This window comes from Chiloscyllium plagiosum, unplaced genomic scaffold (genome assembly GCF_037043375.1).
Source record: "Chiloscyllium plagiosum isolate Xiang-an unplaced genomic scaffold, Cpla_swu_hap1 HiC_scaffold_29, whole genome shotgun sequence".
NCBI classification, from domain to species: Eukaryota; Metazoa; Chordata; class Chondrichthyes; order Orectolobiformes; family Hemiscylliidae; genus Chiloscyllium; species Chiloscyllium plagiosum.
Window position 1 is genome coordinate 19324539 of NW_028270167.1, and position 15109 is coordinate 19339647.

Below are 15109 nucleotides of genomic sequence, written 5' to 3' on the forward strand. Positions count from 1 at the left end.
CAGTGTGGAAACCTGATCATGCCCATACAGAATTGACAGCCTCTCAATGGAACTATTTATAGACACCATCAAGCTCTTTTAGACCACATTCACTTTTATCAAACCACATAATATTTTAAGATCCAAGTTGAAGAATCGATGTGTTTCAATTTTCTTTTTCCTTTTCCTACCATTACCTTCAACCATTCTTGCCTCATCTCAGACCAGGGCAAGCATTTTACTTCTTTCATTGACAAGATAAAAATTATCCATTTAGCTACCTTTACATCCATTTTCGTTGTGCAATAAACCAAGTGCCCATTAAAATCCTGACTTCTCCCCCTAACCCCCATTCTAGCTGACAATCCACAGGAGTACGCTGCTATTTTTTTGAAAACAGGGCAACACATTCATGTGATAGTCTAATCAGAGCTAATTAAGTCCAAATGTTGGAAAGAAAAGGGCACTGTTTGCTGGTTAGCGAATGCTATTTTAATCAATATCAACTTCCATTAGTCATGAGCACAGCCCAAGAAGCATGATTATAGGAACAAACAGACTGAATACTTTAAACTTAAGTATTTGAAAATGCACGCCAGAACAACCACAATTAATCACCCACTAATCAGACTGACAATTGCAAAAGTATTACTTTTACAGTTTACTATCACAGTTTGTAAAATTGAGATCATAGGTTAATTTTTAGCTCACCGTCTTTCTTCATTAGAACGTCTCTGCCTCTGTGCTTCCATGTGATGGTCGGTGGAGGTGAACTGACAGAATCACAAATGACAACTGCGTCATCACCCACTTTGAACTCCTGTGGTGAAGGGGCATTTCTGAATTCAAGTTTCTCTGTTGAAAATAAAGAGGAAGATGCAAGACACTTAGGAAGTTTTCATTGTATTTACAATTTCATTCATACTCTTTGGATCTTGTTTCTTTCCCTTTCTTCCTCTGTTTTAGTAACTGAGGTAGGTTTTTTCACTTACAATTGCTAAATATGATGGAAGTTAAAATTTGAGGAAAAATAATCACTGCAATCTTGGATCGGCAAAGTAAAAATTTCCAGTGCCCCATCAGGATAGCAGCTTTCCACTGGTTTAAATGTTAGAAGATGCAAAATATTATTTGATGCAGAGAATTTCATAGCTGTGCTCGAATTGATCCTCAGGATGAACTCCAAAGTTGTAAGTTTTTGGATAAACAAAGCCTCCAGCAACCAGCCTTTCCAAACAGTAGGAATCAATGGGGTATAAACTGGGGACTGCACATCTTAGCCAAAGTATTGGTGGCATTACGCAGTGAGAATGCATCACAGATGAGACCCACATTGTGGCATAATGACCTCAGATGAAGTGGACTGGGGCCTTGAAGATTGCTGCAGAAGACTGAGAAAAGTGATCGAGATGTTGCAACTGGGCTATCAATGTTAAGATTTTTGTTTAAAGGCACAGACCCATCCAAAATAAAACTTGTAAAAAAAAATTACTGAATGTCTTACGGTAGATCTTAACATTAACCGTAGCCTCGGAGTCGTTCCCATCTTTTGATGTTGCCACACATTTGTAAATGCCAGCATCATCAATTCTGGCACTGTAGAGAGTCAGGCTGGAGGATATTTCATTTACTGTCGCAACAGCAATCCGTTGTTGATTTGGATCAATTTTTTGACCATTAGGCAGATACCAGGAAATGCTGCTAACATCTCCAGTCGCTAAAATAAAAAAAGATAATGAGATATTTAGCTTATGTACTCAATGCAATGCTTCAGGCAACTACGAAATGCAGATTGACAGTTTAGAAATCAAAGGTGACTTAGCGTCTGTCCATTTAGGAGCTACTCATTGTACCTTTGTTGCTTGGGTTCAATTACATATACCTAATATTTTATAATTTGCCTTTTGTAAATGCTCAAATTAAAATTACAGACTAGAAATTATGATGAACTGCATGAGAAGGCATGTGCTTTACACTTTTGTATGACATTTCTCAAATATGGCATACCAGTCATCAAACCATTTGAACTGTAGTGAGGGAAATGCCTTATGAGCACACTGAAGCTTTGTTTTATTAATAACAACCAATAGTCTGTTTCCATCTCTTATTTATTGATAGTGTTAAAAATATAAAATGTTAACATACTAGTAAAGATACCAGATGCCAATATGAAAGTTATTCAATTCTCAATACTGAGAGAGAGTCACTGAAAATTACTCTTGTAAAATGCTATGATATCCTGGAATTCACCATTACACTGAATGTAACCAGACATATGCATTTACTAATCTATAACTGATACATGTTCCCTGCCTCAAACATGAGCCCACTCAATATTAGTGATTGTGGAAACGTTTGCTGATTAAAACTGGGCAGTTAATCTTTCCTCTTCTTCAAAATGGGGATATGGAATGGAAGTTGGATGAGTGGATAGGGGAATGGAGGGAAGGTACAGATCAACCATGATCACCTTTCTTAACTTCTGATTCTCCTGTCTAATGAGAATTTGTCCACTTCTATCATAAAATGTATTCAATGACCAACACCACCACCTTTATACCCGTCCCCGCACTTTTGGAGCAGAGGTTTAGCTCAGTTGGCTGGACAATTGATTTGTAAAGTAGTATGATGCCTATAGAGTGGGTTCAGGTCCTGCACCAGCTGAAGTTACCATGAAGGACTCTCCACCTCAATCTCTCCCCTCGTTCGAGGTATGATGACCCCAGTGTCTGTCTCTAATGAGAGTAGCCCTATAGTCGCTCAAATGAGCAGACAGGAGGAAGCTGGTCTGCTACCTGCATTATATTGGACAGATATAAGATAATCGTGCATTCCTCTCAGTATTTCTTCACAAGGGTAGCTATTTAACTTGGCCCATGTATCTTTTAAATTGTAAGTCAGAAAGACCAAAAGTGCACACTCTATGCAAAGTGCTACTTGAGCAGATATTATATTAACAAAAATGTTTTCTTTGATCTTCTACTACTAGGCATTTGACAGTGAAGATCCTGAGTTCAATTTCAATTCTAATTCAAGTCACACCATGACTAATGTAGGCAGTGTTGGTACCAGGAGTCCGAAGTACTACAAAAACTTTGAAGCAACTCGTTAAACAAAATTTGCATAACCAAGATCAGTTACATGCATAATTGTTAGTAAACTCCAAAGGCCCAATTCTTGCTATTTATAATCAGAGTGCTCTGACAGTACTCAATTTCATGTCACTGGCCTGGAGTCTTCAGCAGTTTGAGTAAGAGCTGTTGTCAATCAATCATATATCTTCTTTGCTACATGCACTTTACTTTTAATAATATGCTAAAGATTTTGTGACAGAGCATTTGGTGCTGATAAATTAAAATTTACATAATAAAAGCAATAGGGTTAGGGCTTTACATAATAAAAGCTGAAAATGTGGACAGATACTTGGAAAAGGTGATGTCCAATTTAATATTTGTTTTGTCAAAAACTACTTAACATTTGATCTAAAAACCTCCAAATGAGTGAGCAATTTCCATGATTTAAGCATTTCTTTTAACGTGCAAAAATCACAGCATTTGCATTCCAATTAACTTCCTGACATTTAATAGACTTTGTTCAATCAAATCAAGTTTACAGTTCAAATTGGGTAGTCATTTTTCTAACTACAGTTCTGCCTAATTTAATCCATCCAATGTTGAATAAACATGATTCATTGCATGCTTCTCATTTTAAAATTGTAAATTTCATTACTATATCAATAAAAAATTAAGTCAAAATCTTGCACAACCAATTTGATTGCTATTTTAGATCTAAATGATATGTTGTGCAAATATAAAGAGGTTTTTCCACTTCAGCCCATCTAACACACAGTAGGAAAGCATACCTAGAAATTTTGCAATCCACACCCATGATCTTCTATCCATTAAGCTCAGTGACTGCAAAATCAGACAGACTTGAGACTCTGTTGACATGCATGCACCAAGAATACCAAGTAGAAAACAAATCAGTATTAAGTGGAGTAGTGGAGAAAGGAGAAAATGTCTTTGTGTTATCATTAATCAATGCTACAAAGGAAACCTCATGATTAAAATGCTGGAAATTCCTTGAGGAAGACAAATGATCTACAACACAGGAATTATGGTCTTGCCTACCCATAAAAGTGTCTGTAAATTATAGTCCCAATTGAGATATTTATACTACAGTACAGGTTGCATTTCTGTGCAGGCACTTAACAGGGTAGAATAGCTTGAGCTAGAACATCTCATCATGCTCTGATTAAGTATTAAATACAGTGTGTAACACACCATTTCTATTTTTGCCTGGGTGAAAGATAAATCATTTCAATAATGGAATGGTGTTCAAAAACACTCCGCAGTTGCCCTGGGTTTTCTCCTCTCTCTTATGTTATTCTGATTTATGAAAATTAGACCAGCCAAGGATTTGAACATTTGGTTCAGTTCAAGTGGACAAAATCTGGACTGCAACAAATAATATTAAAACCATCGGCATAAATCCTCAATTTCTTTTTATGACCCTGGTAATGGTTTTCTTCACAGGCTTAACAGGTTGATGTTTGAGAGTAAAGATCAATCTTTCAATGGCTGTGATCCACATGGAACAATATAGTTAGATTATGTTTTAAACTAAGATATTCATGGGATCAAAATGGCATATTGGACCATTACAAAACTCAAAAGATTTGTGTACATATGAATGCAAGAGTTATGTTGTCATTCACAACCCACTCAAAAAGTAACATATAGAGTCATAGAGTCATAGAGATGTACAGCATGGAAACAGACCCTTCGGTCCAACCCGTCCATGCCGACCAGATATCCCAACCCAATATAGTCCCACCTGCCAGCACCCGGCCCATATCCCTCCAAACCCTTCCTATTCATATACCCATCCAAATGCCTCTTAAATGTTGCAATTGTACCAGCCTCCACTACATCCTCTGGCAGTTCATTCCATACACGTACCATCCTCTGCGTGAAAAAGTTGCCCCTTAGATCTCTTTTATATCTTTCCCCTCTCACCCTAAACCATAACTTATAGAGCTGGAGAAAAAGAAAAAGAAATTGGTGTATCGTGTTCTTGCAAAAATGTAGAAAAAAATATTATTTTTTTGTTAGCTAAATGGTAGATGCTTCCACTTTCAATGAGGTTATCACACTGACATTTTGAGGGATCTCTGTATTCTGCCCCAAGTATTTTTTTTTTAAATTTTATCAATGGTCTTTATACGCTATTAGATTTACTAGCTTTTGGAACTCTTGATATGACTTCGATTATTGTATCTTTGGTGTAAGTCAATGATTGATAACCTGAGTTTTAGCTGCTATTATCTTTACCACTTCAGCATCACATAATTTATTACAAATGCTGTGGAAATCTCTATGACTGCAAGTGTTGTCACGGATGATCTTGTGGAATTTTTCTCCTAAATCTGTCACCTTTATATTTTTAATGGTGTCACTTTCCTGTTAAGTCAGAATCCAATAAGCTTCACTGCTGCTAATGACTATCAGAAGCAGTGTGAAAAAAATCTATGGATTCAATAAAAAGGAACTGGAGTGGAGAGAAAATGATCGAGTGTAAAATGGCCAGGGGAATATGTTTATGTAGGTGTGCATTGCAATAAGTGAGAACTACAGATCACAGCAAAGCATTTGTAAGCACTAAGGACTATGTGATTCAGAAGAGCAATTCTGAACAAAAATAGCTAAGAGGGTTAGAACTGCGGAGTATTACAGAATACAAAGGTTGTTCTATTAAACAATTTAATAGTTTTTAAAGGTTGGAAAAGTTTTTTTGAGTGCAAAATGATTGTTTTCAATTGAACAGTTTAGTTCCCATTGGTTCAGTGCACCTAATGCTAAGTTTTGATGGCCTTTGGCAGGATGAGGGCTAGAAATTAATCAAGTGCCATTATCAGTCAAACTGATGTATGTAAAATGTACTGACTTGCATTAGAGCTCACTTGGCAATGATTAAAAGTGATCGAGATGTGTGACAATGAAGTGCTGCAGAAAACACTGCTGGAGTTATCAGCAAGAAGTGTTATGATGAGATTATATACTTCCCAAGTGCAAAAACTCCAATTTATTATTAGCAAATTTCCCACAGCAATGCTCTCAAAAAAAGAGGAAAGATCTGTCCAAGTTTGAAGTGCATGAGGGAGACAAGTTCCAGCATTTTGACTCAGTGACAGCAAAGGAACTGCAATATAACTCCCAAGTCAAGATGATGTGGGGCTTGGAGGAGAACATTGTTTGTTCAAGCCTGGCATCTTCCTCGCTTCCCTCACTCCTAGGAAACTTCTACCATGGACAACGCAAAGAAGATCATTCATACCGATCTGTTTAGAGGAAAGTACCATTAATAATAATTTATTGCATTACATCTCTTCAGTCTTGCAAGCAGATACCTCAAACAACCTTGTCAAAGTACTCTAGCTTCTTGGTTTGTCCTAAGACTGTTCTATCATTCAAAGACTCATGATTGATCCAACATTCCTCATATTCACTTTCCTGCCCTTTCCCTATAACCCTCAAATCCCCGATTGATCAAGAATACATCAAAGTCTTAAACTTGCGCCCCTTTATTTTGAGACTATGTCTTCTGGTCCTAGACTCTCTCATGAGGGGAAACATTCTCTTGAATTTTATCCTGTTAAGTCCCTTAAGAATCCTACATGTTTCAATGGGATCACCTCAATTCTTAACTTCCAGTGAGTACAATCCCAAGCTATTTAGCCTTTGCTCATAAGATAATCTCTCCATACCAGCGATCATCTGAGTGAACATTTTCTGAATTGCCTCCAATGAAGTGACATCTTTTATCAAATAAGGGGACCAAAATTGCTCAAAGTACTCCAGGCATGGTCTCACTAACACCTTGTACAGTTACACCTCAATTCCTTTGAAATAAAGACCAAACTTCCATCAGCCTTTTGGATTACCACTGTATGTTGCAGCTTTCTGCAGTTTTTCTCTATTTAAGTAATATTCTGTTTCTTCCAAAGTGAACAACATTATATTTTCCCACATTAACCTCCACTGGGCAACTTTTTGCCCACTTACTTAATCTATCAATACCTCTTTGTAAACTGTTTGTATCCCTCTCTCAACCCGCCTTTCCACTTATTTTTGTGCTGCCTGCAAAGTTGGCTACAGTACATTCACGTCCTTCCTCCAAGTCACTGACACATATTCAAACAGTTGCAGTCCCAGCATTGATTCCTGTAGAAACTCACTGGTCATGGATGGTCAACTTGAAAAAGGGCCCCTTATTGTCACTCGCTGTTTTTTTCCCATAAGCCAATTCTCTACACATGCCAATATACTACCTGCAACACCATGAGGTCGTATCTTATGACTTGACGTTTTGTGAGCTACTTTGTCAAACACCTTCTCGAAGTCCAAATACACCATGTCAACGGGCTCTCCCTTATTCATTCTAGTTAAGACTTATTCAAATAACGCTAATAAATTAGTCAAGCATGACTGTCCTTTCATGAAGCTATGCTGACTCTGCTTCATTAGCAAAAATCCTGGAATTCCCTCCCTGAAGGCATCAGAGGTCAACCTACAGCTCATGAGCTGCAGTGATTCAAGGCAGCAGCTCCCCACCACCTTTCCAAGGGCAACTACAGACAGGAAATAAAAATGCTGGCCAGTCAGTGGTGTCCAAATTCTACCACCGTATATAAAAGTATTTTGATTTTTCAAATGTTCTGCTATCACTACCTTAATAATTGACTCCAATACTTTTCCAATAGTAGATGTCTTACAACTAGACACTTCTTGCCTCTCTGTTTTTGAACAGTGCTTTTACATTAGTAGTTTTTGAATCCTCTGGCATTTCTACAAACTCCAATAATTTTTTGGAAAATTCCAAACAATGCATCCATTATCTCTGTAAGTATCTCTTTTAGGAACTTCAGATGCAATGCATTAGGGTGAGGGGACTTATTAGTCTTTAGCCCCATTAGTTTGTCTAATACTACTTCTCTACTGATAGTGACGGTATTTCATTCCTCCCTGCATTCTTTAGCATTAATAGAATATTGGGAATATACATACATATTGATGGACTGTGAAAGATTGAGAGATAGGGAACAGTTTGGACACTTTGTGTCACCATGTAGTTTCTTGTAGATTAAGACAACCGTTTCATGTATGCTGTAGTCTATCTTCTGTCTACAGAAATTCAAGTAACTTTAAAGACAAAAAACAAGCAAAGCATTTAGGGAAGTAGGATAGAGTTTTAAAGCCTTTCATGGTTCCGAAAAGATGATGAGGACACTGCCTTAGTGATTGCCTGGCAACAATTTCTGGATTTAGTGTTCTGTTTTCACAGACCGAAGTCGTCAGTAAAGGAAGGAAACCCCAGGAACCCCAAGTCTCTCAATAAAAACTGAAAGAACTGTGGATGCTGTAAATCAGAAATATAAAGAGAGATTGCTGGAAAAGCTCAGCAGGTCTAGCAGCATCTGTGGAAAGAAATCAAAGGTTTATTTTCAGACGTTTCATCACCACACTGGGTGACATCTTCAGTGAGACTCTGGATGAAGCACTGCTGTTATTTCCTGCTTTCTATTTATATGTTTGGGTTTTTTGGGTTGGTGATGTCATTTCCTGTTCTTTTTCTCAGGAGGTGGTAAATGGGGTCCAAGTCAATGTATTTGTTGATAGAGTTCCAGTTGGAATGACATGCTTCTAGGAATTCTCGTGCATGTCTCTGTTTGGCTTATCCTAGGATGGATGGAGACTTCGACTGGCAGAACACATCCATCCAAGGATAAGCCAAACAGAGACACTTATGAGTATTCCTAGAAGTATGGCATTCCTAGAAGTATGGCATTTCAACAAACACATTGACTTGGACTCCATTTAACCACTCCTCTGAGAAAAACAGAAAATGACATCACCATATAAAATGACATCACCCGGGAAATGACATCACCGACCCAAAAACCCAAACATATAAATAGAAATATCAGCAGTGCTTCGTCCAGAGGCTCACTGAAGATGTTACCTCGTCTGGTGATGAAATGTCTGAAAATGAACCTCCCAGCTCAGTGAGTAAGCCTACATCCAGAACCTCAACTTGAGCTACAAATCTTCTCAAAACTCGCTGAGAGAAACCAAAATTAACATTTTGGGTCCAGTGACCCTTCCTCAGGTCAATTAACTTCCATCCACTGTTTTCAGATTCTTCACCAACAGGAGTGTTTTCCTTTTGACATTTGTTTGTTTTTTAAAACATCATATTTGCAGAGATTTTGTCTTTTGTGTTGTGTTTGTCTATGCTTAGGACTAAGGCATACAGTTCTAATTTCAGGTTATCATTTAAATGTTAACCAGTGTTTGCCAATATTTTAAGAATTAGTTTTTAAGAATTAAGAATTAGCAAGAAACAGATTATTTTGAATTAATTATAAGTAACCTGGTGCAATTCACCTTTACTTGGGATAGCAGTATTAAAAGGGATTTAACAGGTAATGTGTGGAATCGTATCAATACCTTTCTACTATGATTAGTGAAACAGGGGGCTCAATCATTCCTGCGATAACTATTCTTGTAAGAATAAACAGGGATCAGTATTTGAGGTATGGCAAGGTAATTGGATGAGAGTTAAGGGTGTGAACAGAGCTGAAAATGTGTTGCTGGAAAAGGTCATGCAGCATCCAAGAAGCAGGAGAATCGACGTTTCGGGCATGAGCCCTTCTTCAGGGCTCCTGTGGTGATGCGGCTCATGCCCGAAACGTCCATTCTCCTGCTCCTTAGATGCTGCCTGACCTGCTGCGCTTTTCCAGCAACACATTTTCAGCTCTGATCTCCAGCATCTGCAGCCCTCACTTTCTCCCTTAAGGGTGTGAACAGCAAATTTCAGAGAAACATCAGGAAACAGTTCTTTTGAAAGAGAAGTCAAGCAGAGCACCAGATTGCCAGGATGAGTGGTTGGAACCTTGACGATGGATTCATTTAGGAAACATTTAGACACCACTGCAGAAGAGAGTAAAGTAATCTAGAAGGATAACATCAATTTGGTTGAATGACTTCCTTCACTTTATTTTGTAAGCACAAGATAAATTCAGTACGTGTCACTGCAGCAAGCCAGAAGGGCTGCCCAGGACTATAATCAATATCCCTATCCTGGAACTACATGGAGCTGGCTGTTTATGATATTACTATTGTCCATCAATCACAGCAAGTACACGTTGATGAATAAGTGCTGATAAACTGTGCCCTGATATTGTAGACAGTTCTTGGCATTCAGTTAAATTCACTGAGGAAGAACTTCTACTGTGCAGTCCATGCACACATTCTTTTGAAGAACTTGAATGTATAGTGCACAGAGGATACTCTAGTGAGCCAAATACTCTTAGATTTGCTCAGAAAACAATCTGCAATACATGCATAATGAACTAGTAGCATCAAACAAAAAAAGAGTGGGTGGTTTACTCACTGAGGTAAAGTAAAACAGATCTCACTTTGCAGTGTTTATGAGTTGAGCACCTTATTATTTAGGAAGATGCTGGATCATCTGTTATATTCAATTTTGCAACTGTAGAAACATTGGTGCAGTTGTAATAATCTTTGTTGTTGTGTGCTATGCATTTATAGAATTTGTTTTACTGACCTTATTCTTTGACATGTCACAACTTACCAGTGCATAGAAAAAATTTGGAATCTCCCACACTGACCTCTCCTTGGGATGGCATGATATCAACTTGCAGTGCGGCTGAAAGAGGAGACACAAACGTTAGACAAATAACCAAACACAAACTCCCAGTGTGAACAACATGCACACATTTAACAATTACATGGTAACACAGATTGATGCCATCAGGTGTACCACTGTGACTGGGAGACAAAAGGCTCGACAAATGCTCTAATGTAATAAAGTTCACCATATTCCTACTGGGGCTGCTCTCTCTTTCATTTGAAAGAGAAACACAACAGGTCGTAGCTTAACAGAGGGTCACCATTGTCTCAGGCAAGGGGAGAGGTTGAGAATGAGACTCCTGCGTGGTAAACTCAGCCAGTGCAAGCAGCAGCAGTGTAGCGTATGAAAAGACATCACTTTGATAAGTAAACAGATTAGGTTAGATTAGAGGAAACCGGAGCACCCGGAGGAAACCCACGCAGACACGTGAAGAATGTGCAAACTCCACACAGATAGTCGCCCGAGGCAGGAATTGGATCCGGGTCTCTGGCGCTGTGAGGCAGCAGTGCTAATCACTGAGCCACCGCGTCAAGCCGATACTCTCAGCTTGTGTATTTATGCACGTAAAACCTGCTTGTCTTTCGAGGGCTATAATATTTACACAGCTCTTCAGTGATTTGTACGTCATTCAAGCTTATGACATACATGGAACACAGGATCAACAAACCCATTCATTTAAGAAGTTCAATTTTGTTCCATGAGTATGACTCCACTGGTTTCTGAAGACCAGATATATTGCACAACTGAAATCAAAACTATTTCTTTCTACCGTAAATTGAAGACCTGCATCATGCTAGACACGATATAGTGATGTTCTTCAGGAGAGACCTTTTCCTCCAACTTATTACATATTGACCCTGAATTTCAGTCAGTTTCTTCTGATCTGCCAATGATCTCTTAAAGACTGGCAACAAAATCTGGATAAAAAAAACATTTCTGAGACTTCAGTCTCCCGCTAGGAATTTGCCTAAATTCCAGATGATATATGCCACACTCCCACATATTTTTGTCAAGTCGAGAAGATACCTTGGGAATTTGTTCACGATCCTCTGCAGTTATGCTCTACTAAAAGAGCACGAGAGTAGCAAAAAGTGACCACACAGTAGTGATTCCATCACTTTCTCCTGGATGTATCATCACTGTGAGCAGATTAAAAAGAACTAACAGGGTAGAGAAATAAAATTGGCAGAAACATTATTTCTAAATCATAACTCTGCCGTATTACTACATTCAGCAAATGACCTATCATATTATGTTTTAATACTCTGGTGCTTAACTTTTATGCTATCGATATAAGCTTCACATAAATGTGATTTAAGAACTTTATTTCAAATGCCAATTTTTTAAAAAAAAGTTTGCTTCTTTTCATTCAGTGTTATTTCTTTAGAGGAAGAAGTGATTTTGATATTGAGGAGGTAATATGATCAAACTAATGATCTACTTACTGTTGAAGCAACCATACATTTTAAGACAACTCAGGCAAAATGATGCAGAGAACATCCATTACACAGCGAGTGGTGTGCTGCTAAGCATTTTTTGCTCCTGTTTAAAACATTCTGAATTTTTTTTTCAACTGTATTATTTTTAAAAATCATTACATTTTCTCTCATGCTGCATATCAGAGACAGGAGCTTGGCTAAAGCAACATCTGTCAATGCTGTGCAGGTGAATCCAGCAATGAAACATACAGTTCAGACGCATGCATTTAAATACCAATCAGTCGGCATGAGCTGACTGAAGGGGTATGGCTCCTTTCAATGACATACAAACTGCCATTTCCTTTTATTTCATCGCCCTGGCTATTTAGCCGAGTCATCATGGATCGGTAAATGCCTTGACTTCTAAGATAGAGCTCAAAGAAAGTATATTGAAGGAGTGTTTGCACTCCATTGGGTAAAATAACTTTTCTATGCTATTAGTTGCTGTGACGACTGTAAATTTGACCTGTGAAATGAAAAGACTGTCTTTGATCTTTGCTATTTGTTGGGCAGCAACCTTTCTCAGCCGAGTACTGTAATTACACAGAAAAGGGTAAGATAGCAATTAGGAAACAACGGTCCCTTCTGATCACAAATCCGACATGGACAAATAATGATGAACTATTTGTAATTCATCGTAATTTCAGGTCATTAGTGCTTCAACCATCAGGATGCTTCAGAAATGGTGAAAACTAAATACAGCTGAGATTACAAACTGGAACAGAAGTTGCTGGAAAATCTCAGCAGATCTGGCAGCCTCTGTGAAGAGAAATCAAACTTAACGTTTCAGCTCTGGTGACCCTTCCTCCAGCTTAAATTAGCTGCGCTGGGTCATGGATACTTCAACTATTAATTGTTATTTGTTTTAAATTAAAAAAAACTTTAACATTGGTGTAGAATTGGTGTGTAAAAAGACAATCATAAACATTATCTATTTACATACAGTTTTCCAGGTACAAGCAGAAATTCCAGTGTAAAACAAAGTGCAAAAAAAAGCATAAAGGGATTCTAAGAGGTTTCCCCTTGCAGAAGAGGCCAGAACAGGGAGGCGTACATACACTCATATATATCTTTTAAGATGTAAATGAGGTTATTTTTCTGAAGGTTGTCAGTCTGTGAAGTTATCTTCTGTAGAAGAAAGTGGAGGCTGGGTCATTGAATTTATTGAGGCAGAGCTGGCTAGATTTTTTAATAGACGTGGGTGTAGATATGAAAGTAAAGCTAGGATCTTAACCAAATCCGGCTGGGAGAGCAGGCTGGAAGGGCTGAGTGAGCTATGGCTGTTCCTACATTTCTAATAGGCTAGTCTGTCCAAAAAAAATTATTTGATGTTTAATTGCTTTGCATCTGGATTCTTTCACAGGCCAAGTTCCTTTTCACTAACACAAGAATGAGACTTCAGGCAGAAGCTATAATCAGGGACAAAGGGAAATACAGAAACATCTCGCACTTCAAAAACCACACCATGGTAGATCCCCACTTGTCCCTGCAAAAGCCCCACACTAGGAATTTTTAAAAAAAATTATAATTGACCACAAATTACTTTTTTGCAATATATTCCAAAATGTACTCAGCTTGTCATCATAGAGAAACCTTTGCTGTACTGCCTTTGGTACAAGTGCCTTCCTTACACTTGGAGACCAGAACTGCATGCAATGGCCTGACATTCGTTATATGAGTGTTATGCATGGGCTGGATTCCATCACAACAGACTTCAAATCCATCGCCCGTGAAAGTGAAGAATCCTCTGGGCAATTCCTTTATGCCTGGAACCCTCTGAACATCTCCATATTAAAAACTGGACACATCAGAGGGTACCAATGAAATTATTATAGTCATAATCATAGTCACACAGCATGGAAACAGACCTTTCAGTCCAACCAGTCCATGCCGAACATTACTCCAAACAAATCTCCTCCCACCTGCCTGCTCTTGGTCCAGATTTCTCCAAACCTTTCCTATTCATCTATCTACCCAAATGTCTTTTAAATGTTGTAATTGTACTCGCATTTCTGGGAGATCAGAATTGAACGCAGTATTTCAAAAGTGGTCTAACCAACGTCCTGTATGGTCGCAACATGTCATCACAACTCCTATATTCAATGTACTGACCAATAGAGGCAAGCGAACCAAACACCTTTATCACCATCTTGTCCACCCTGTGACTATTTTCAAGGAACTATGAAACTGTACTCCAAAATTTCTTTGTTCTGCAACACTGTTTCATAAATTTGTCTATTTTCTCTTTGACAGATGCAATAAACCCTGATACGACTTGCCCTTGCTGGCAAGACATTCCAAACAGGGGTTCTTTAAACAAATCTGTTTCCAAGTACTCTCCTCATTCACAGTGACAAGCTTAAATTGATTTTCTTTTACAAACATTAGAACCAAAGTATTCTTTCCCTATTTACTGTATTAAATCTTGTCATAATTCAATTTGCTCTACTAGAGAGATTTGCAACATTTGGAACATGTTAGACTGCTTGTTTTCTCCTTTACTCAGTATTGCATTTTGAGGAAGGAATACAATAAAATGCACTTGTGAGTACATTGGTTGATAAGAAGTAACTGAGAGTTAATATTTCAGTTAGTACAATCATAGCTAATGAAAGGATTGCTCTTGCAATTTAAAATGACATCACCTGTAAGATAATTAGGCTGACTGTACATTCAGAAAAGATTTACAAGGATGTTGCCAAGGTTGGAGGATTTGAGCTATAAGGAGAGGCTGAACAGGCTGGGACTGTTTTCCCTGGAGTGTCGTGAGGGGCATGGATAGGAGAAATAGACAAAGTCTTTTCCCTAGGGTTGGGGAGTCCAGAACGAGAGGGCATAGATTCAGGTTGAGAGGGGAAAGATATAAAAGAAACCTAAGGGGCAACATTTTCACACAGAGGGTGGTACGTGTATGGAATGAGCTGCCAGAGAAAGTG

The 15109-nt window shown here is 38.2% G+C and overlaps 1 protein-coding gene across 12 annotated transcripts in view; it reads right to left on the reverse strand.

Annotated features, from left to right (window-relative positions):
- ncam1a (neural cell adhesion molecule 1a) overlaps positions 1-15109 on the reverse strand; it is a 511684-nt gene that overhangs the window by 194136 nt on the left and 302439 nt on the right. For all 12 annotated transcript variants that reach the window (XM_087976401.1, XM_043676728.2, XM_043676727.2 and 9 more), the window contains exons 2-4: positions 10636-10710; positions 1484-1696; positions 691-834 (exon numbers count right to left, since the gene is read on the reverse strand). In XM_087976401.1, the coding sequence (XP_087832527.1) occupies positions 691-834; positions 1484-1696; positions 10636-10710 (432 nt within the window). The remainder of the gene's footprint in view (positions 1-690; positions 835-1483; positions 1697-10635; positions 10711-15109) is intronic.